This window comes from Mustela nivalis (assembly GCF_964662115.1).
Source record: "Mustela nivalis genome assembly, chromosome: 17".
Lineage (NCBI taxonomy): Eukaryota > Metazoa > Chordata > Mammalia > Carnivora > Mustelidae > Mustela > Mustela nivalis.
This window is the reverse complement of record NC_139036.1, coordinates 22,325,901-22,348,821: the sequence shown is the minus strand read 5'-3', so window position 1 is coordinate 22,348,821 and position 22,921 is coordinate 22,325,901. Positions and strand designations below refer to the sequence as shown.

The following is a 22,921-nucleotide window of genomic DNA, read 5'->3' as shown; positions in this document are numbered from 1 at the left end:
CTTCGGTTCTGGAGACCTGGGTCCTTCACTCCCAGGCTGGGTGATCTTGTGTCCTGGTTCCCCAATCTGCAACATGGAAGCGTCCAGAAAGCCTTCTAGTTGTCAGAAGATACAGACAGGCAGCTGCTCAAGAAAGGCTAGGGTCCTGCCCCTCTTGGCTTGAGGGAGAGGAGTTCTAGCCTCTCCGCACTACCTGTTGATGGAAGCAAGCATGCTGATCCACGGCATGCTTCTGGTGGAGCAAAGACTCAAACTCCACTCTGTTCCCAAACCCTGGCTTCTCCCAGCACGTGCAGGACATCAGAACTGACGCAGCTCCACCTGCAGGCTCTGGGCTGCTTTTCCTGCTTGGGTGGCCTGGGGCTTATCATCACAGCACACAGGAACGGGAAAGGACTCACAGAGGAGGGGCCAAGGCGCCAAAGGAAGAAGGAATGGGCACGTTACCTCATCACGAGAGGCTGTGTCTATTTCTGCAGCCAGAGACTGGGCTTTGGTCTGGGTGGCAAAGAGGTTCTTTGCTTCATAGAGGCTGAGGCTCAAGATCTGTCCATTCAAGTCATCATTCTGATCCCGCAGCTTATGATTCTCCTGTGCAGGAGGACAAAGGCAACATCAGCTCCTAGAAGCATCCAGAACCCACCAGAACCCATTTCTTGGCACTCACTGTCTCCTGACTGCTACCAGTACCCTCCCTCGTGTGTGTCATGGCCAGCTCAAGAAGCCTATATATGATGCGGCTTCTGCCAGGCTTAGGGTGGAGGCCTGGTTCTTGGGAGGTCACAGGGTCCTGAGGAGGAGTTACAGGCTTACTCGGGGGAACTGCATTTCCAGACAGGGGCAGGGCTCCTGTCTACACTTCCTCCCTGGGGGAGGCTGAGCCAGAAGAGGAGCTCCTGATGCCCCACGTGGGGACATGGCCCACTGGGTAGCTCCTTTTCCAACAGCGGCCGTCTGTAAAGAGTGAGGCTCTAGGGTCTCTAGGCCGGCAGGCCAGATCTAGGCTCCTTCTGTAGCTGGGTTCAGGAATCCTGCTCCGGGAGAACTCTTTTCAGGGGCACCTTTCCTCCTGAGTGCTGGTGCCCCACAGTGCCATGCCCAGACCCCATGAGCCGACACCACATGCTAGCATTTGCCCCAAGTCTCCTAAGTGCTCACACCTGGGACTTTGGACATCCTGTCATGAACGAGGAAAGGCTGGGGTTTTAGGATTGCTGTGGGGTGCGGGAAAGGCCGATTCAGGGGTGTAACTTAGAGCAGTTCCCTACCCCCAGGGTCGGGCTGCTAGTGGGGGCTTCACTCACCAGCACGCCCTCCCTTGGTCTCTGCCCCCCACTGATCCCACTTCCCCCAGCTGGTCTCTGATCTTGGGACTGCTCCCGGAAGTTATTTGAAATGGAACCCTGGGCTCGGGGTCTGCTTCTGGGAGGAGCCAACACAGCAAGACACCAATCCATAACTGGGTAAAGTCTCACTCTCCCCCCATCACCAAGGATAGCAGAGTGGTGTCCAAGCAAAGGCCCTGGGGTTTGCATGAGACGCAGCTGGGAGGGAAGCCGCCTTGCTGAGCAGCGAGTTGGGCCTGAGCAGCCCTGCCAGCCGGGGGAAGGTGGTGCCGCAGCTCTGGGTTCCTCTGGGGAGACCCAGCCCTCGGGGATGGAATGCTGCCCGGCGCCCACCTGCTTGAGCCGCTTGACCTCATGCTCCAGCTCCACCTCGCGGGCCCTGGCGCTGAACTCGCCCAGGCCGGAGGACGAGCTGCGACCCCTGCCCGGTCGCTCGCAGTCCAGCTTGTACATCTGCAGGTGCTCCAGCTCCTTCCGCAAGTCCTCGATGAGCTGTGTGGGAGACAGGCAGGTTGGCAGTGGCGGGGCCGGTGGGAGGGAGCCCTGGCATTCCCCACCACTACCCCCCAACCCGGGCCCGGGACCCACCTCCTGCGTCGCCTCCCGTTCCTTTTGAAACTCTAGGCGGTTCTGCCGCAGCTTGTCCATCATGCGCTTGTACAGGTCAGTCTCATCCTTGAGCCGCAGGCTCGTGTCCTCCAGCCGGTCAGACATGCGCTGCCGCTCCTGGAGTGGTGGTGGTGGGGGTTGTGGGGAGGGTGACCGGGTCAGGGCAGGGCAGTCCCAGAGAGATTCCCTATGCCTTGGGGACTCAGTAGGGATCTGCGTCAGCCGTAGGCACAGAGCCCTTGGAGCATGGCTTAAAGAAATAGCCAGGGGGTGCCTGGGTGGCTCAGTGGGTTAAACCTCTGCCTTCAGCTCAGGTCATGATCTCAGGGTCCTGGAATTGAGCCCTGCATCCGGCTCTCTGCTCGGCAGGGAGCCTGCTTCTCTCTCTCCCTCTGTCTGCCTCTCTGCCTATTTGTGATCTGTCAAATAAATAAATAGAATCTTTAAAAAAAAAAAAGAAAAGAAAGAAAGAAAGAAAGAAAGAGCCAGGTCCCTTAGGACTCTAGAAACACAGCTGAAAAAATACCAGGCCTCTGACGTCCTTCAGTGGTGGCAGAAGAAACCTGAATCAGGGTGGCCAAACAGAAACTAACCTCCTTCTCTCTTTTTTATTTTTTATTACATTCACTCTAAAAAATAAACTTGGAGGGCACCTGCGGGGACTCAGTGGGTTAAAGCCTCTGCCTTTGGCTCAGGTCGTGATCTCAGGGTCTTGGGATGGAGCCCCACATCGGTGTATGTGTGGGGGTGGTCTCTGCTCAGCAGGGGGCCTTCCCTTTCCCCTCACCCCAGCCCCCGGCTCTCTGCCTGCCTCTCTGCCTACTTGTGATCTCTGTCTGTCAAATAAATAAATAAATAAACAAACAAATAAATAAATAAATCTTAAAAAAAAAAACTTGGAAAATCAAAAATATAGAAAGACAAATTACTATTCATATTTTATTGCCTGTTGTTGCTGCTGTTAGGGCAATTCTGTTAGAATTCCAGAAACTAGCAACTGAAGGCCTTTGTGGCCAACATTGCTTCTCTGGGGATTCAGTTCAAGAAGGGGTAGGCACCTGGGTGGCTCAGTTGAAGTGTTAAGCATCTGCCTTCAGCTCAAGTCCCAGGGTCCTAGGTTCGAGCCCCCAGTCAGGCTCCTTGCTCAGCGGGAAGCCTGCTTCTCCCTCTCCCTCTGGCCCTGCTTGTGTTCCCTCTCCCGCTGTGTCTCTCTGTCATATAAAATAAATAAAATCTTAAAAAGAGCAATAAAAGACCCAAGTCTGAGACACCCAGACCTGCCGCTCACCTCGTCCAACTTCTCCGTCTGTGCCTTGAGCCGGGTCACTGTTGTTCTGAGCTCAGCATTTTCCTCCTCTAGCTGCTGCACCCTGGGGAAAGGAGAGGGGCTTAGAATAGATCGACAATTTGCAGCGATTCCCTGCTGCCTGGATGAGGGAAGGTACCAGAAAGCAACAGAGAGCAAGTAAGAGCTTCCTGTCACCCAAGGCAAATGGTAAAGACACTGAATGACTATCCTTATGTTTTTGATAAAAGAAAACACTCATCTGTGAGTAAGAACACAGGATTCTTTCTGCATGTGTCCTCACAGCCTGAAACAACACAGGGGATGTTTTTCTGCTAAACAGAGAGAAAGTCCTCCTGTGGCTGGCTGTGGCTGGACCTTCCTGTTAGAACTCACACTCAGAGAGGAACAGTATTTCCTTGTCTTTCTCCCCCTGGCATTGCCTCCCAGACTCTCTGCTCAGCTTTCCAGCAGCTGCCTCCGCATACCCACAGACATAGATTCTGACGGTCGTAATCCTCTGTGTCAGTGTTCATGGGGGGCCATGCTAACAGGATTCCACGGGGAGACACAGGCCAGGTACCCAGGTCATCGTAAAGTCATCGTAATAACCTGAGAAGGGGGCCCGAAGTTGTTATGTCAATGGCAATGGAACAGGGAGGGGTCATTTCTGCCACTGATCCCTACAGAACATTCCCTCTCCTTTGCACTTGTTCCTTCTTTCCTGGAGCATTGGCTTCCAGGCCTCCACTGCCCTCTGGGCTCCCCATGGCTCCCTAGGAGCACAGAGGCAGGCATCCTCTCTGCCAGGGATCCAGGTGGCCTCCAAGGGGCTTCACCGGCCTGGCTCATTAGTGAGGGCCACGGGGCCCTGACTCACCTGCCTTCAGGTCACTCTGGTGGGCCGGGAGGGAGGGATGAGAGATGGGGGAACAGAGGCCCAGGAAAGGACACAGTAGTCCAAAGTCATGGAGCTAAAGAGTGACCAACCCAGATTCCCAGGTTGTTGCTCCTCTCTCTACCAGCCTCAGCTTCCAGCAGCTATCCCTGCAGCTCAGAAGCCCCGAGGAAACCAGGCCCTGCTTTTCCATTCACCTTGGCCCCTGGGGCCCGGGGTCAATGCACCCAAGTGTTCAGGGTCAGGGAGAATCTGACAGCAGGGGGAGCTCCGAGCCTGGACATCAGACCCAGCCCAGGACAGGGGAAAGACCACAGTTTTTCCACCTGTTGCCTTGATAGACTTGCGCTGTTTCCAGTTGTACGTGGTGTGAAAGTGGGACTACAGAGGTTCTGTCATGTACTTCCCGGGAAACACATCCAGGTGCTCAGCTCTCAAGAGGGGAACTGTCAGAACAGGAAGCCTCCTTTCAGGCTCTGTGTTCCGATCTCCATGATGGGGATAGTGCCTGCCCCAGGCCTGCACGGGGACTGGAGGGCGTGTTGGAGGGCAGAGGACTCTGGGGGAGGCCCTGTCCCTCTCGCCAGCCCACTCCGGGCAGGGGCCCACCTGGTGTTGAGCAGCTCGATCTCCGTGCTCTTCTCCCTCTCCAGCTTGCTGTAGGCCTCACGGTGCCGCCGCGCCTCTTCCTCCAGGGCCTGCTCGGCCATGGTCTCCTGATCCTTCACCATCTCCTCCAGCTCGTGCACCCTGTGGGGGGAGGGCACACTCTGGTCCAGCACCAGCTCTCATGGCTACTGTCTTCCCACCCCAAACTTGGCTGTGACTCTGGGAGCCCCTGGCCCCAAGACCCTGGCTCAGTAACAGTCCCACTGTGGAAAGGGGTGGCCTATTTTCCAAGCCTGGGGGTTGGCAGCTTCGCTGACATGACTTTGGGACACCACATCACAGAAGGGGAGGTGGACAGGCCAAGTTCACCACCTAGGGGAGGAGCTGGCGGTTGGTCCAGAGGGGAGCAAGGCTGCACAGGGAAGGTGGCATTCCCAGGCCAGGCATGGAGAATTATGGCAGGCCTCACCCTGGCTGCATGAAGCAGCCCCCAGGACCCCTGCTTCTCTTTCTGCTCTCCTCCTTCCTGGCCACTGCCCTCTGACAAGCAAGTCAGTGACTGGCTGCCTCGATTCCAAAAACAGGCAAGTCTTTTGATAGTGGCCCTGAGTGTGCCAAACCCAGGATAGGGCTGGGTCCCACTGGCAGCTCAGCTAATGGAGCAGTCTAGCATACATTTCACTGGTAATAGTTCCTCTAGGAGGCTAACCTTCTGGGGTGTCCAGGAGAACCCATCTTTGGACTCTACAAGGTTGAGGACCAGAGCCCTGCTGGGGATCATTTTACCAAGTGTCATGCCATCCTGTGAGGACCACTATACTCTATATGTGCTACCTCGCTGCAGTCACGGTGAGTGGGCCTGGGCCCTTCCACCAGCAGCAGGTGCAAGCGCCCGACTCACACCAGCCATCTCCCTCTGCACAGCCTATCCCCAGATGGTTGGGGGGTGGGGATCAGACTCTCCTCATTGTTGGTCAGAGAAATAGAGTGGATCCCAACTCCTGCCCACCCTGGGGCTGCACACCTGGAGGTCAAGGTCAAGCTCCAACCCATTTCTGAGTCCCCAGAGACCAGTTCTGGGGTACCTACAGGAGCAGGGCTACATAGCAAGGGGCTGATGCATCATAACATCTAGAGGGGAGGGACAAGACATGCGGGTGATCTCCCCAGCTTTTCTCAGGGGCCCTCACAACAGAGACCAACAACTGCTCCCGAGACACAGCCAGAGCCCCCTGAGCAAGCCCCCTGCCCCGACCTGTGCACCAGCTGCGTGTTCTCCTGCTTCAGCTTGCTTTTCAGGTCCCCATTGGTTAGGCTGTCATTCTCCAGTTCAGTCACCTTTTTTTCCAGGAAGCTTACCTGCAAAAAGGGAGGTAGTGGTGGGGGAGGAGGAGACCCTTGAGCCCACAGGACGGAGCAGCAGAAACCGTGGCACGGATGGTCAGGCCTCTCGGGGGACTGCATATGGAGGGTGGGGAGGGTGTGGGCATATGTGCCCACATTATCAGGGCTGCCTTTCCCCACCTCCTGCAGCAAGGACAGGGTCTCCGCCTCCCAGGTGCCCAGAGAGCTGTGGGCACGCTCCCCACGACCCCCAGAGAGCATGCACACATGAAGCCCATCCTCCAGCCTCCTAGGACCCACCTTCTCCGTGATGTCATTGTCACAGGAGTCAATGCTGTCCCGGAACAGGTCCTCAGTGCTGCCATCACTGCTACTGAAGTTGCTGCTATGCATGAGCTGCCTGTGGGAAGGAGGGAGGCGGGCTAAAGAGGCCAGCCCTCTGGGGACTGCAGGGGTGAGGGAGGAGCAGGGGGCTGCAGAGGCTACTGCACAGGCTCCTCCTGAGGTCTCCCCCCAAGACTCAATCCCCTCCATCAAATCGGCTCCGCTGCATCCCTGGGGACCCTGGGAGAGGGCAGAGGGAAGGAGGCCCACCCAGACTGGGCAGGGCAGTGGGCTGGGTGGGTCTGCAAACAGGAAACATGTGCCTGGGGAACTCCTGCCAGAGGCAAAACCCAGCTCTCATTCTCCAGCGGCTCCCACTTTCCGCTCCCTGCCAGGCAGCAGCCCGCATCTCTACCAGCAGGCTCTCCTGTCCCAGCCCTGCTCCTGAGCCAGAGCCTGGGTGCTTACTGCCAGCAGCTCCCAGAGCCCCAGGAGTGGACCCAGCCCAGTCTGTAGGACAGCCTGGATCCTGAGATCCAGAGTGGGATCCTGGAAGTGCCCAGAGGTCAGCTGTGCAGGCTGTAACCTGGAGCCACGTGACCAGTTCCAATGGGGTACCTGCCGTCCAATCTCTGTGAGCGGGAGCCCTGGGAGGTGCTGGTCCAGCTGCTGGCCCCAGAGTGTGGAGAGGGCCACTAAGGGCCGGGAAATGGGCTGGGTCTCTCAGGGCATCCTCAATGTGCCCGCCTGAAGCTCAAACAGCCAGGGGCTGGGGAGAGGCCAACTGGTCCAGCGCCAAAAGGTGCAAAGTGTGAGGGCGGGAGGAGTGGGGCCCTTCTTTTTCAGAAGTAGACCTCTCCCGGCCACTTGGCCTGCACTTCTGGGATTCTTCATTCCCCTCTGGGCGCTCAGCTGGCAGCCCTGGCAATAGGAACAGTTAAGGGAGACAGCATTCAACCCCTCCTCCCAAGGGGGGCCTTACCGTCCGAAGGCTGTGCTAGAGATCTTCCTGTTAGGGCTACAGAGAGAGAGAGAGAGAGAGAGAGAGAGAGAGAATATATATATAAAGAGAGGACAGTCATTGAACAGAAGGGGCTCCAGCCCACCCTGTACTATACCTTGCCTGCAAGACCACTGAAGTGCAGTACAGGGCTCTGTACCACCCCCAGCAGGGAATTCACCCATCAGCTTGGTCCCAACTAGAAGCACCCCGACCTTCCTGTCACAGAAAAATGCAAGCTCCCCAGGGTCAATCCTCCTCTGACAGTGCTCTCATCGCCCAGACATAGTGGGGCCACCTCGCCTGCGGCTTCCCCTGCTGGGTCCCCCCACCCTGCCCACCTAGCCCTGGCCTCCCATCCCTTGGCTGGCTCCTGGGGCCCCACCTGTTGGCCTTCAGGTTTTTCAGTCGGGCTTCCAGGTCATTCAGCAGGTTGATTTTCTTGCAACACTGAGAGCAGTAAACATCCAGCAATTCGCTGTTGTAGGTGTGGCGCATTTTCCTAGGAGTCTGCCCCGCGCTGAATCAGGAGAGAGAAGGAAATCATGCTCTGCTCTCCAATCTGCAGCCTCACCCCATCCTCCTGAGCTTGCTTTACCAGATTCCGCAATACTGGTGACCCTAGTGTGTGTTTAGGGGCAGAGGAAGTAGAAATACAGCAATAGATCTTCCTTCCCTTAATACTCTGACACGCCAATGAATGAGAAGCCCATTTCACAGATATGGCAACTGAGAGCTACAGGCAGAGTAAGCAATGACGATGTGTATGTGTTACTGAGAAGGATCCTTCAACCCCAAGGTTCTCCTAGGAAGCAAGACAAAGAAGACCCCTGAGTCTGCAGCCTCCCAGGTGGGTTTATTCTGTTTCCTCCTCAAGATAGAAGGAGGGAGAAGGAACTCTAGCTCCCCAACCAGCGTGCAGAGGCAGCACCCCCAAACCCTGGGAGCAGAACCCACGTAGCTTAGGACTCTGCCCTCTGAACACCCCTGGGACGAGGTTGGGTTGGTTCTGCCACTTCTCCTTGTACCCCTATTCCAGGCCCCGGGGCCACCTGGAAGACACTGAAGATCCCAGGTCCGAGTAGACGTTGGTCCTGGTCTCGTCATCGGGGCAGGGGCTGCTGGGGGCACAGTCCACGTCGTCCCCCTCCCCATAGTCTTCAAACTGCTCCTCATTGCTGATGAGCGAGGTGGTGGAGTGTGTGGAGAGGTCTGACGTGGTCATGGACGGAGCGTGGCCCAGGGACCTGGGTGTCAGAGAAGGCTGGCTGGTAACACAACCCTATCCACAGCCCGTGCTGGAGAAACCCACCAGCCTTCCGGGAGGTCAGTCGGTGCCCCAGAGATCAGAAGCCTGATCAAGTTTTTGCTTTTCAACCTGGCAATACACTTGGGGGACCTCATCCTAAGGTAAACACCTCACCACAGAAACGGTTTCTGCACAAGAGATGTCCAAACCAGAACAGCAGAACACTGCTTACCACCTAATGGGTTCCCTACACTGAGTCACAATAAATTATCATAACATATACAGTAAAAAATGATACACTCTATACTGCTAATATTAGCGCATTAAATGATTAAGTTGCCATTGCAAAATTAGAATATGGATTAGGAAATTAAACTATCAAATTATAAGTTATCTAACTGTTGAAAGTCTGTAAATAATAGTAGCAATAATATGGAAAAATAAGAATGAATTAAAAGTTCCATGTAAAAACTCAAGCTGGAGAAAGTAAAAGGTATTTACAGAATAAGGAAAAGTTGGGCATGGAACTGTTTCCGTGGTCATGGGGCTGGGGGGCTCGGTGGTGGGATAAGAACTAGCTCAGTTATTTCCCTCCATTCTCCCGTTCCAACCTTTTTCAGGTTCTGTTTAATTGACCTGGACTCTAATAAGAAATGAAGTTTTTTGTTTTGTTTTGTTTTTTAAAGAAATGAAGTTTTAAGAGAAAGAACCGCGAGCTACCATAGGAGGCGCTCCTCCCGGTCTACAGAGGCGGCTTCTAGTCCAAAGAAGCCTCGCTGCAAAGAACATGGGTCAGAGACCCTAGGCCTCTCAGGGGTGACACCCTTCTCCCCACCCCCACCCCCCCGCCCCGCCTTGGCCTGTGACTGTGTCAGAGACAGGCTGAGCCCTGACTGCAACCTGAGAAGGAACAGATCTTCCCTTTAGTTGTTGTGAGGTCGTGTCTGCGTATCATCACTGGTAAGAGGCAGTCTCTCCGACCTACTAGGCCTCCACACTCCAAACCAGGCAACCGGGTGGGGTCAGAAGCAGTAATGCTCCCACCCTGCCCTTGAGCAATCCTGGTCTCTCTTTCTCCCAGACATTTTACTAAAACTCTTGGCCACCCGCCCCCACTGGGCTGGCCGGCTGCCTCCTGGTGACCGGTCCCAAAAACTAGGTGGAATGACCAAGTAGCAAATGGTCAGCCAGATGGTCAACAGGTCTGTGGTCCCTGACCAGTTGTCCTTGGTGGCTGGTCACAGTACCACTGACAGACTGTTCCCAGGACCCAAAATGGACGAACAACTCCAAAGACCCCTGAGAACAGCCTGACTCGCAGACAGGCCCTGCACTGAAAAAATGTATGTGAAATTGCCTTTTTTTTTTCCCCTAAGGTCAAAACTGATGAAGAATTGATGACTTCATATGCTCAACTGAGACCAACACCCTCTCCCTGCCCAAGTCTCCAGGCTGGCCTTGACTACCACCTTCCGGTAATTGGAGCTCCAGACAGACTCACTTGTCCTCTGGCAGGAACAGGCCCCCGAGCCCTCCGTCCTTCTCCTCGGCGACTGACCCCTCCAGGCTCTGGGTGCTCTCCATGGGGCTGTCCATGTCTGACTCGGGGGGGCCCTCGAGTGGGGCCAGTGTCATAGCCTCTTCCTCGTCCTCGGGAAAGAAGCCAGGGTCCCTGGGGAGGAGCTCGCCATCAGCAAAGGTCAGGCCTGGCACCTCGTTGCCCTGGGAAAGACAGAGAGGGACAGAATGAGTGAGACTGGCTCCCTGAGGCCCAGCACACCTCATCAGACCACAAGGATGTCAGCAGGGCCAGGAACAGCAGAGGGTGGGGGACAGGGAGGCCCAGACCCCAGGACCTTGGGAACAGGAATGCCTGGCAGGTGATTTGTTTGGGACTTCTCACAGTGGCTGCCAGAAGCCCCGGGGACAGCCATCTATGGAGAGGGGGCCGGCTACATTGCTGAGGGCACCTGTACGGCCTCATCAGGGTCCCCATCACGGTCTGCATAAGCAGCCAAATGCTTTGTGATGGAGTTAAGGGCAGAGCTGTAATGAATGGCCCCCATTCACAACCCCAACCTAACAGAGCTGGAACAGCATGGAATCTGCCCGCCATGATTCCGGGTGTGTCAGGTGACCTCTGTGAAGTGCAGTTCTCCCCCCGAAATTGGGAAAGACAATGGGATCTCAGAGCATCACGGTGTCACACAGGCGGACCTCAGAGAATGAATCCTGGCCGTAAGATGGGGCTTCAGCCTGGGAGCGGCAGTCTGCCGGGGCCCACCCCAGCCATGCTGGGGAGTGAGAACACTGGGTCCTTTGATTCTGAGCTTGGGGGTGGTCCCCGGTGCCCAGAACAGCCCAGCCTGATATCAGTACGGACGTACTTGCTGGAACCTCACCGTCCAGGTTAAGCGCTCTGGCTTTATTCAGAGCGCACCTGGTCTGAGAAGCAGCTCTCTACAAACCATTTCTTGGAGCTGCCACTTCCAAGGGGGCCCTGCCTCCCCCTGCTCCTCTGTGAGATGTCAAGCTACACCTGAGGTTCTCAGGTGTGTTCCCTGGTGATGGCTGGCAGAGCCCTCGGTGACAAGTGCTCCCTGCAGCCCCAGGACTGAGAGCCGTGACCTAACAGAGCCTGGGTAGGACCTCCAGGTGCCTGGGATGAGAACAGGATCAGGCACATGTGAGGGAGGTGGTCAGTGACAGGCTTGGCTGGGCCCCCCTAGAAGGGAGGCAGGCAGCCCTCCTGGCGGTCTCTCCCGGCCAAGACCTCCTGCCCGAAGGAGAGACGACAATTAATGAGCTTGGCTCCTGCCTGTGCCCTGACTCTCGGGCCGAGCATCAGATGGACTAATAAAGTTGGCATCAGGCCACCAGGGTCCCCTGACTGCGGAGGCCGAGGGGCTGGGTAATTAAAACCACCTAGTGTTCACATGGCCCTTCCTACCTCGAGGTCACTCATCCAATCCCACACGGCCCCCAGCCTCATTGGATCTGGGGCCCTAAGCAAGGTCCCCTCACCGGTAAGCCTAAAGCTGCATCCCAGGAGAAACCACCATGTACTAAGCAGTCCCCAAGGTCCAGAGACAGAGCTAAGCATTAGCACAGAGTCTGTGGGCTCATGACAACACTTCAGAACAGGGCTTCTTAGCCCCAGTTCACGAACGAGGGTATTCACGAGCTCAGAAGGTAGCCTGCCAGAACTCCAGAGCTCTTCCGGCCAGCAGGCCGAGGGCCCCCACCTCTCTGGCCACCACCAGCTTGGCTCCACTGCAACCCACACGTCACGCATTTTGCATCTCGGGGTGACAACGAGAAGAGTGCACATAAGAGGGGCGTGTTGGTAAGTGTGGAGCCCAGCATTCCTGCCCGCGCCACCTGCTTCCCACCGTGGGCCAGGTGGGGGCCAGGCAGCCCAGCAGGGACAGCGGGGGCCCCAGAGGGGCTGTGCCCGGCTCTGTTCCTTCACCTGCGAGCTCTCTGCCTTCTCAGCCATGGCGGCAGCAGGAGCTTAACGCTTGCGAGGAAGGCCTGCCCCAGGGCTTCCAGGAGTCCATGGCCACTTCTGGTCTTCACAGCCCCAAGAGTCGGGTCTCCTTTCTCCCATGAGTCGGGGGGACTTGCCTGGGGCCCCTAGGGAGTTGGTGGCAGGGCAGGACTGGACTGTGGGGTACTGGTGCCTATACTGCTCTCAAAGCTCGGTCGGCAGGGGTCCTGGGGGTCTGCTGCCCAGCACACTCCCCGGAGGCAGGCAGGGCCCTGAGTAGGGACCAGCAGCCATGCTCTGTAGGCGTTCGGCCCGGCATGCCGGTGACTAATTCATGTTTGTTTCCTTGGACACGGAGATGTAGAGGCCCCGTTTTTTGCCAGGCACTCTGCCCAGAGACACCCAGCTCACGAAAGGCAGGTGGGGACCATGGCCTCCTCTCCCCGGATGTCCTAGAGCAACATACCCACTCCCAACAGCTGCGCCAAGAGGAAAGAATGGCCTGTCCTCAGCCACAGGCGGGCGGGAGGGGTCAGATGCCCCCACAGGGGTCACTCCACCCAAAAAGACCACCCCCTTCTCAGGCATAATTTTATCCTCTGATTGAGCAGAGTCCACATGTGCCTGGCCCTTCACAGTCGACAAAGCAGGTGGTCTGTCTCCCACACACACAGCCCCGGCTGGCCCTGACAACAGCCCCGGAGGAGATCCAGGATGCGAACAGGGCAGGGATGAAGGATTTGTAGTCTTCGTGGGACACCTGGGGAAGGTGAGGCTCAGAGTGGGCCGGCACTGCCCTAGGACTTCCTGCCACAGAAGCCAGACTCTTGACAGGCGGAGTCCTGGCCCCTCAGCGTCCCTTTGCTACACACACACACACGCATGCATGCACGTGTGCACACACATGTACACATGCACACAGACTCTCAATCTCCAGTCTTTTCTCTTAAAATCAACTGCCTCCCCATATTAACACCTTTTCCTTCAACCCACTGTGATTAGCCCAAGGTGAGTTAAAAATTCTAGGACTCCAAAACCCTTTCTAGTAGTTTCCCCCTAAATTCAAATAATATATATAGACAGCTATAAGAAAAGTAACTAGATACCCTGGTTGGTCGAGACAGTCAGTACTGATTTGGCATTTGTCTTGGACAAAAGTGGTCCCATCACCCCTGCTCCTGCCTCGGGAATGTCCTGAGCCTGCTCCCATCCCTTTGGGCCCTCTGGAGAAGGGCCTGGTGTAGCACCGGGCCTGGGAGGGGTGCTGCTGGAAGTGGGCACAGCCTGCTCTGATCCCAAACACCTCAGGAAAGGAGGCAAAGCATGGGCAGTAGCTGGAAAGTGCTAGACAGGCCACTAACTACTCATCGGCTTGGAGACTAGATAGTACACCTTCCCCAAGCGGCTAGGTCTGGGGAATTATCAGAAACCAAGGGTTTCTAGAGAGATTGGAGGCCTGCAGCTGGGAAAACAGGCCCTAACCAGCTGCTCTGGAAGGGCAGGTCTGCATCTCCAGTGTCCCCCCTCCGTCCCCCCTCCGTATCCCCCGCCCGTCTCTGGCTGGGACTGGATGCAGCTGGGCCAGGCCAGAGGTGGGAACCCAGAGGCACACAGGCTGGCCATGGAGGCCCCTCTCCAGGGAGGGCAGCATTTGCCTGCCAGTAGGCCCCAAAGTCACTCCTTCCTCTGTAGGAAGTTGGCATGGGCTGAATTCAACAGCTGGTTAAAAAAAAAATACCCGTGGTGGGAGAGGTCATCCCAGCCTCAGAGGGGCCAACAATGCCCTGCCGTCCACACTGCCAGAGGGGGCTACGGCAGGGCCCAGACCTGAGGACTTCATCTGGTCCTCCCCATCCCCCAACCGCCCCAGTGGCACTCCATCTTCAAGTCACGTACACCACTACTCCATTTTTGAGACAGCTAGAGCATGGACTCCAAAGAACCCTGCTTCCACATTCCCTGTGAGAAGGCAGGCCCTCAAGGTGGTCACCCCGGGGACGTCTGCGTCGGAACCCCCAGCAGTTGGCATCACAGGGGGCACATGGCCGGTGAGTGGTGGGTACCTGTGGCCGCAAACTGCACGGCAGAACGGGGCGCTGGGAAGAGCCCAGCTGTGGTAACCCCGAGGCCTCGGTACCTGCCTGGCTCATTCACTGGCCACTGTGCAACCCTGGGCAAGCTGTTCAGTCTCTGAGCCTCATCTAAAAACAGGGTTGGAAACAGCCAGCTGGCAAGACAGCCATAAAGAACCTACGTAGAACATTGCTCCGTACCTCACAGGTACTGGGAACATGGCAGAGAAGAGAGGGGCGCAGAACGGTGTTGGGAGCGAGCTCTGGAGGTGGACTGACTGGGTTCAAACCCCAGCTCCACCCCTCAGCTCTGCAACCTTAGGTTTACTGAACTGCTCTGTGCCTCAGTTTCCCCATCTGCAGAAGGGAGTTATTGGTCATCAGGAAACCAGTTAGTACACGTGTTAAACACACACAGAGAAGGATCAATAAATCTGAGCTATTATGGTCTTCACTGTGTTGAGAGAAGACAACCAGGCTGTCTCCAGGCCTGATGGCCTCTATCCAACCCCCTGGGACCCTACCCCGTCGACCCCCAGCGACACACCAGGTGGATGCTGGCTGGATTCAAGCTTCTGGAAGCCTGAAGTTTGCAAGTTACAGAGGTGCAGGTGCTTCCTTTCTCCCCACCGGGGCCATCTTCCACTTACTCCCTTCCACCCACTCCCTCTGCACGCTAATTACACAGTTTAGTAAGTGTCAGGCTGAGACACCCCGGCTGGGCAGGGGAGGCCAGGAGGCTCTGAGACTCCGGCTCATCCATCCCCAGCCCTGGCTGTAGCTCCACTTCCCAGGCAGTAACTCAGAGCCAAAGAACAGCTCTGTAGGGACAGGACTGGGTAAAAATAGCTCGATTCGGCACATCCCAGCTTTCCTCGCAGCCAACACTGGCGGGCACACGTGAGACCCCACTGCAGGGAAGAGAGCAGGGAGGTGGGGGACACAAACCAAGCCTGGTGCAGGGGAGAAGTCAGGATGGTGTCTGGGTAACGCTAAGCGGGTCGGGGGTGCAGGGGGCTGGGGATGAAATCCCTTGTCACAATCCCAGCCAACCCACTGCCTGGGAAGAGGGACAGGCCTGCTCGGGGTCTCTCTAGGTCTTCACCACAGGTAGCTAAAGACTAGGGAGCTAACTTGTGGATGCCAATGCCCCCAGGTCCAGAGAGAGGGAATCTGCTTACCTGGGCTGGGATCCCCTAGCCGCCATCACTCAGCCACCCATCCAGGCGTGGCAACAGCAGAGATTAGCAAGCAATCCAGGTTGTACCTGCCACCCCTCTTGTGGCTGCCAACCCCTGCCCTGAAGCCAAGCCTTGCTCTGTGGGTGGGGGTCGGTGCACATCAGTGGCTGATATGGTTCTGGCTCAACAAAGTGTGGCTGGGCTGCCAGTCAAAGGGCGAGGGTGGGACTAAAGGGGGAGGTAAGCTTCTATATAGGGAGGCTGGTGTCTAAGCCTCAACTTTGGAACAGAAGTAACCTTGGCTCAGATATGAGGCCCCGGCTTGTCCCCAGAAAGGTCAAGGGCAAAGAGGGGAGCCACTAGAGTTCATTTATCACCTGTCTTGGCCAATCCTGGGGACTGACTGCACATGGTCAGATGAAGAAAGCCCAAAGAGTCCCATTCTGGTGGGGGAGGCCAACGTCCAGAAGATAGGACAGACTGCCCTGTTCCCGTCCCCAGGGGCCAGATCAGAGAGTGGCCAGGATCACCCCTCCAGTGTGCACTTCCTTCCCTGGCCCCTGGACAGAAGTCCTAAGTTACCCAGTTTTATAGGTGGGAGAACTGAGGCTCTCAGGCAGACATGGTTCGGTTCTGGATCTGGCCCCCACCAGCTGTGGAACCTCAGGCTGATACCGGAGAGAAGAGAAAGAGAAAGTAAGGCTCGCGGTTCTCAAGAGCTCCCGGGCCATTTGCATAGAGCAAAGGCACTCCAATATGGAGGCCCGGCTATGGTACACGCCCCTACAGTGGAAGGGGTGTGGAAGCCCAAAGGGCCTTCTTTTCCACGTTCTTAATCACACTCCTGCACTGTCTCTCTCCCCAGTCTCACGCTTCCCCTCTCCCAACAGACGCTGCTAAGGTAGTGTCACAGGAGTGCAAGAGAAAGAGAAGACATGTAGCTCCCAGAAAAACTCAGAAATGAGGGTGTCTGACAGCCAGCCCCTCCCCCACAGCCAACCTAAGAGCAAGGGTAGGCAAATTTCCCGCACAGTGGCAAAGCAGAGGGACTGTGTCTTAAGGAATCTAATAGGGAGAGTCTGTAGCAGACCTGGCAGCACCCACACAGGCACTGGCCAGAGGGGTCTGGTCTGCCTGCCCCACATGGCCAGTCTGCCCCAAAGGCTGTGGGGTCTGACATACCTGGCACCAGAGCTTGAGATCACTTAATGTCCATGCAGCCCTGCTAACCAGCTCCCCCATGTCCAAGTTCACCCACCCCGCTTTTGTTCACAGCAGGCTTCTGGAAGCCTGTGACCGATGGGGAAAGTTGGGCTGCCCAAGCTCACAGCCAGGGCACGCTGCTCACTATAAGTCAGTCAGCCAGCACTCTGGCTCTGCGGGTCCATGGAGAGATAATCTGTGGTCATGGGGTGGCATTCGAGTCCCAAAGGGGTCAGGGAAGGGCCACCACGGTCTGGTTTTCAAGCTGTTAGGCTTTGGGCCAGACTTCGGACCCCACTGGAAGCGCCCGTCACAGGGGGTCACGCGCTCCACTGGGAGACCCTCCAGGCCCCCTTCCCCCACCACGCCACTTGCATTCCAAGAGCATGTCGAAGCATTTCAAAAGTCCGCTCTTCAAAATTAAAAATGTGTTACTAAAGCGCTAATGGAGAAAAAAAAAAGGAATAAAAAATGCTTAAGACATCTGAAAGGATACAGAAAAAAAAGAGGAAAAGAAGACCAAAGATCAGAACTCAACCATGGTAGCAATGCAGAAAATGAAAATGAAATAAAACCACATTATTAATAAACAAACACCATCAGACTAGATAAAGACAACAACTACGCGGTGTTTATAAGCAACACAACATAAACACCAGGACACAGGCCAAAAATAAAAGTAAATGGAGGGTGGGGCGCCAGGCTGGCTCAGGGAGTAGAGCATGTGACTCTTGATCTCAGGGTCAGGAGTTCAAGCCCCATGGTGGGTGCAGAGCTTACTTTCAAATAAACAAATGAATAGCGGTGGAGATTTTAATTCATCTCTCTTGGTAACTGATGGGGCAGGCAAACAACAGAATTAGAAGAGAGACGGAAGGTGTGAGCCACGCAAACGAGACCTGGCCCAAATCGCACGCTGTCCCCAACTGCAGAATAAAACCATTGGGTTGGAGATTGACGAGGAACTAGACTAGACACTGGCACGGTACCAAAGAACCACCTGACACCCTCTGAACACCCTCTAACCCCCCCCCCAATATTTCAACTGTGGTAAAAACAGGTTATTGTCACTTTAAAACAGTGATCGAACCTAGCATCAACTAATTGCTGGACACAAGATTAAGGACAAGCCTCCTATGCTCAATTCTAATCAAGCCTTAAGATCTAACTTCTACTAGGGGTGTCTGGGTGGCTCAATCAGTTAGAGGTGTGCCCTCAGCTCAGGTCATGATCCCAGGGTCCTGGGATCAAGCCCCACGTCCTTGGGTTCCCTTAATAGGGAGTCGGCTTCAGCCTCTACCACACCACCTCCACTCATGCTTGCGCTCTGGCTCTCTAATAAATAAAATATCTCAAAGTGCATTTCTTTTTTTTTTTTTCCCAATTTATTTATTTTCAGAAAAACAGTATTCATTATTTTTTCACCACACCCAGTGCTCCATGCAATCCGTGCCCTCTATAATACCCACCACCTGGTATCCCAACCTCCCACACCCCCGCCACTTCAAACCCCTCAGATTGTTTTTCAGAGTCCATAGTCTCTTGTGATTCACCTCCCCTTCCAATTTACCCCAACTCCCTTCTCCTTTCTACCACTCCTTGTCCTCCATGATATTTGTTATGCTCCACAAATAAGTGAAACCATATGATAATTGACTCGCTCTGCTTGACTTATTTCACTCAGCATAATCTCTTCCAGTCCCGTCCAAAGTGCGTTTCTAACAAGTTCTTGGGTGATGCTGATGGTCCCAGGACCACACTATTAAGAACCACCGTTTTAGATTCATCAAGAGACAGAAAAGCTAAATGTTAACCTTTGATTGGATCCCAGTTCAAACAAATAAGCAAACCACCACCTAGCTAGCGAGTCCTATTGGAGTCGAAATTGAAGCTGGAATATGGACTAGATATTGGGTGATATTAGGGAATTACGCTTGCTAATAGTTATGAAGGAACAGTACCCTTAGTTTTGATAAGGTCTTGCTTAATTTTCTTTCAAATGATTTAGGGGGAAAAAAGTTACATGAGAGATAAAGCCAATACGGCTGAGGCCCTGGAGGGCAGCTGGGGCATGCAAATCCTTGCTGGAACAGTCTCCCCCACCAACCAGCACCATGATGGTCTGTCCTGGTTGCAGGGGCTGGCTTGGGCTCCAAATGAAACACTGTGGGGGGGTCCTCTTGTGTGGCTGATGGAGTCTGGCCACTGCAGGAGCTGGATGGTGGGCTCTGGAACCACCGGGCCTGGGGGGGTGGGTGCTTCAGGCAAAACCTTGGGGAGTTACACAGACTTCCTGGCCCCACGTTCAGTGGCTCCCCATAACCGGTTCTTACAGGTCTTTTGTTTGTTTTTCAGTATATTAGCAGAAAGATACATACATAAAACATGAAAGATAGTTGCCCCAAACTTGCTGAATGGGTTAAGGAAAAGTGGAAAAATCTGACAAGTTTAGCTCCATTTAAACGGAACATGCAAAAGTGAAGCCTTCCTTAAAGAATGCTACACCCCGGAGCCAGGGTCAGCAGAAACAGGGAGCCAAGGGTCAGAACCCCACGAGGTGAATGAGGAGCAGTCTAGGTTCCGAATGGTCAGATCAGGCAGCAACGGTGGCTCAGGTTCTAGAAGGCGAACTAGGAATCAGAACGTTGGAACCTCATCCAAAGACAGCACCGAAGGGCCCATCATCAAGAGTGGGCCTTTGCCTGCAGGCAGAGCTGCCTCCCATCCCCTCCACTCAGGGCTCTTTCCCTAGATGCTGGGCTCTGCTCACACTCCTCTTCCTCCCCGCCTCGGAAGATGGCTCGAAGGAACTGCCTCTTATGGGCTGAACTGTGTCCCGTCACCTGCCAAATTCATATGTTAAAGTCCCAACCCCAGTACCTTAGAGTGTGACTATTTGGGGAGACAGGGTCTTTAAAAAGGCAATCATATTAAAAGGAGGGCATCGTGGTGGGCCTTAATTCAATGGTCTCATATCCTAAAGAGGAGTAGGGGATTAGGACACACACAGACACACACACACACACACACACACACAGACCATGTGAAGAGACAGGGAGAAGACAGCCATCCGCCAGCCAAGGAAAGGGGCCTCAGAAGAAACCAACCCCGCAGACGCCTCGATCTTGAAGGTTAGCCTCCAGAAGTGCGACAGAATTCATCTCGGTGGTTCAAGGCAGCCGGTGTGTGGTACTTAGCTGTTCGCTGACGACCGCCCTTTCCTCCCCCCACTCGGAAGCCTGTATGGTGCCCCTCGGCCCCGCCTGGATTTGTCCCCCACCTTCCCACCCTGATAATAAAGGCAAATTCCTTCTAGGTCAATTCAATTCCGCCTCCAAAGGGACCTACTGGGTCTCCAGAAGCTCATCAAGGGACTGGGGGTTTGTTCGTTTTCCTCTCTCCTCAAAAGAAACGCTGTCTTCTCTCTCGTGATCATTTGGAGGTACTGCGATTTCTTTTTTTTTTTAAAGATTTTATTTATTTGACAGGCAGAGAGAGAGAGAGAGAGAGAGAGAGAGGGAAGCAGGCTCCCTGCTGAGCAGAGAGCCCGATGCGGGACTCGATCCCAGGACCCTGAGATCATGACCTGAGCCGAAGGCAGCGGCTTAACCCACTGAGCCACCCCAGGCGCCCCGGTACTGCGATTTCTAAAGAGACTCTGTTTTGCTGAAGCTGAAGCTTGGCGGATCTGTAATTATCAGAATGATGTTTTCCTAAACACCATATATATAAATCTAAGTCATTATTTCCATTTCTTGTGTTCCCTCAATAGTGTATGTATTGTTTTAATTTTAAAGGAACGTGTACATGGAGTTCAGCCAGAGACATTTAAAATGGCAAAGGCAATTTCTGTTTGCCTAGAACTGTATTTAGTGTAGTTATAATACAAATGTAAAAGTTATTTTACCTAAAAAGTGAATGGTTTACAAGAGGAGAGACCAGCAGTTAGGCCTGCAACTACAGTCTGAGCCGGGGCAGGCCACCTCTGCGGTGAGGAGCTCTCCGTAATTGAGCAAGATATTACCAGTTTATCCATGCCAGACGGTATTTCTGGTCCTTTGAAATTTCTTCCCTCTGCTGTGGTCAGTTTGGGGAAAAGGGCCCTCATCATTCCTGGGACACGTGGGCACCTTGCTCAGCCGGGACACCAGCCCCCCAACCCCAGACCCAGCCAGAACCGGAGCCAGCTTCCCCCTTCCCGGGTGGCTGTCTAGGGTCAGGCAGACACAACAGCTGCCTCTGGCTAAGTGATCCATCTCCAGGGAAAAACCATGGAGGGGAGGTGGCCCCACGGTGAACTTCTCTCCCAAAGGGAAACAAGCCCTTGACAGGGGTGTGACTGTCCTAACAAAGCCCTGGGTCAGAGTGATCAGAGTGCCTCAGGGAACCTACCTCCTGAGCAAAAAGGGATCCAAAGAGGCCATCTAGCCTAACCCTTGCCCTGAAAGAGAGCCAACGGTCTTGATATTCAAGTGAGAACATGGACTCGAGAAGCAAACTGTTGGGGATTAGGAAAACAGAACTCAAATTGCTTCCACATCTGGAAACCAAGCCCAGCAGCCAGCCCCAAGAATTCCAGGCACGTCAGCTGTTAGCGAAGCTGCAGGTCAAGGGAGGTGTTTCCTGTGGGCCGGTACCCCTCTCCCTGCAAGTACCTACCCGAATCCACAGGGCCGGTCTACAACAAGAGGCCAGCTGGGGGAAGGGGACACATGGGAGTACCCCCCACGTGGTCAGTGTCTGCTCTGTGCTTTACTGAAAGGGTCTCATTTTCTGCCCCGCAAATCCCTGCACATAAATACCCTCTCCTCCTTACAGGTAAGAACCCAGTGTCCAGAGTTTAGTCTACCTTCCCCTGAAGTTATGCTGTGATTCTTCTCCAGAAGAATTGGGAGTCACATAAAAGGATAAGGCCACCTCACCCAGCGTGGGTGGTCACACAGAAAGGTAGAGTCACGTGAACCCGAGCCAGGAAGCCCTGGACATCAATCACCAGATCTAAATGCTCAAAATAAGATTTCCCAAGTATATGCTGGGAAGCGGCGTTCCCACCCGGCCACTGGATCTGCGGCTCCAAAAAACCACAGCCAGGGGTGTCGGACAACTCAAATGTCAAAGGCGAATCCACAGGCTGCAAGTTGAAAGGGGCACACATCAAGGGCTCTCCTGGCTCTTTGAACAGGCAGCTATTTTGGGCTACAAATTATAGCTTTTAAAGATGTGGCTGTTTGAAGTGAGGGCTTAATTACTCACACAGTCAAGAGTTTGTGGGGCTTGCTTTGGGGGCTCCGTGTTTTACCACGATGCTAAGGAAGGGGTAGAGAGGAGCCTGGGATGGGCCGACAGTGGCCCAGGCCAGCTCCGCCGGCCAGGCAGAGCAGTGTTCCTTCACGGGGCACCCTCCCATGAGGGGATGTGAACTTCCCAGGGAGAGGCCACCGTCTGCCTCAAGGAGAGTACACCCGAGCAGGGCTGACCCACCGTCTAGAGCTGGGGCCAGTACCTACCTCATCCCCTTCTTTGCATAGAAGCCCTCAGTCCGGGAAGGCTAAGCAGAGTGTTCCAGTGTCTACCCAGAGCTAACAGCCAGAGCTTGCAGGGCCAAGGGGATCCCTGCCTGGGATCAGGCAGGCCACGGACCAGGGAACTCCTCTGCCACCACTCTCCAGCCCTGCTGCCTCTACTGTTATAACCTTCAGGCATCTCCCATCATCCCAGAGTCCCAGCAGTGCTCCCAGCAGGCTCTGGTCAGGTGCTCCCTCCTATCCTTCTGCCTCTGCCTGGTCCAGTGCCTTGTGCAGGTGTCCCCAGGGCTGCTGTCGCACAGCCAGACTCACCAGAGTGTTGCTGGCCAGAGTGCAGCTTGGGGGCCACAAGCCAGGGAGGCAAAGCCAGATCGGGTCCCTTCCCGGGCTGTCCCGCGGTAAGGACAGGTAAGAGCTCTGGGTCTGAACACAAGCCACAGCTTGGGGCTCAGAGGGCAGGAGGTGCCCAGGGGGAATACAAGGCTACAGAATGTCCAAGAAGGTCCCTGTCAAAGACCCTGTGAGCTTGCCAATGGCCACAAAACCAGGCCCCTGTCTCAGCCCAGCACACACAGCCCCGTCCCGCTGGTCTCAGCCTCCGGACATGATCCTGCCACCCCCTCCCCTTGTACCCCAAGCTCTTGTCGGACATGATCACCACCCTCACGCTCTGGCTCCTTATGCCTGAAACACAGTTCCTCCCTACGCCACAAAGGCCTGTCCCTAAACAAGGACCAGTGAGAAGGTCACTATATCCAGGGGACTAATTCTTTGCCTCCATGCGGA

General features: G+C 55.0%; 1 protein-coding gene across 4 annotated transcripts in view; it reads right to left on the bottom strand.

Annotated features, from left to right (window-relative positions):
- RAB11FIP4 (RAB11 family interacting protein 4) overlaps positions 1-22,921 on the bottom strand; it is a 117,430-nt gene that overhangs the window by 6,522 nt on the left and 87,987 nt on the right. For 3 of the 4 annotated variants that reach the window (XM_082707679.1, XM_082707682.1, XM_082707680.1), the window contains 11 exons: positions 10,166-10,386; positions 8,468-8,662; positions 7,801-7,935; positions 7,398-7,433; positions 6,392-6,491; positions 6,003-6,106; positions 4,748-4,888; positions 3,244-3,325; positions 1,935-2,072; positions 1,680-1,838; positions 448-591 (listed from right to left, as the gene is read on the bottom strand). In XM_082707679.1, the coding sequence (XP_082563805.1) occupies positions 448-591; positions 1,680-1,838; positions 1,935-2,072; positions 3,244-3,325; positions 4,748-4,888; positions 6,003-6,106; positions 6,392-6,491; positions 7,398-7,433; positions 7,801-7,935; positions 8,468-8,662; positions 10,166-10,386 (1,455 nt within the window). Of the gene's footprint in view, positions 1-447; positions 592-1,679; positions 1,839-1,934; positions 2,073-3,243; positions 3,326-4,747; positions 4,889-6,002; positions 6,107-6,391; positions 6,492-7,397; positions 7,434-7,800; positions 7,936-8,467; positions 8,663-10,165; positions 10,387-15,989; positions 16,095-22,921 lie in introns of those variants that run through there. The other variant, XM_082707681.1, reaches the window with a different exon arrangement.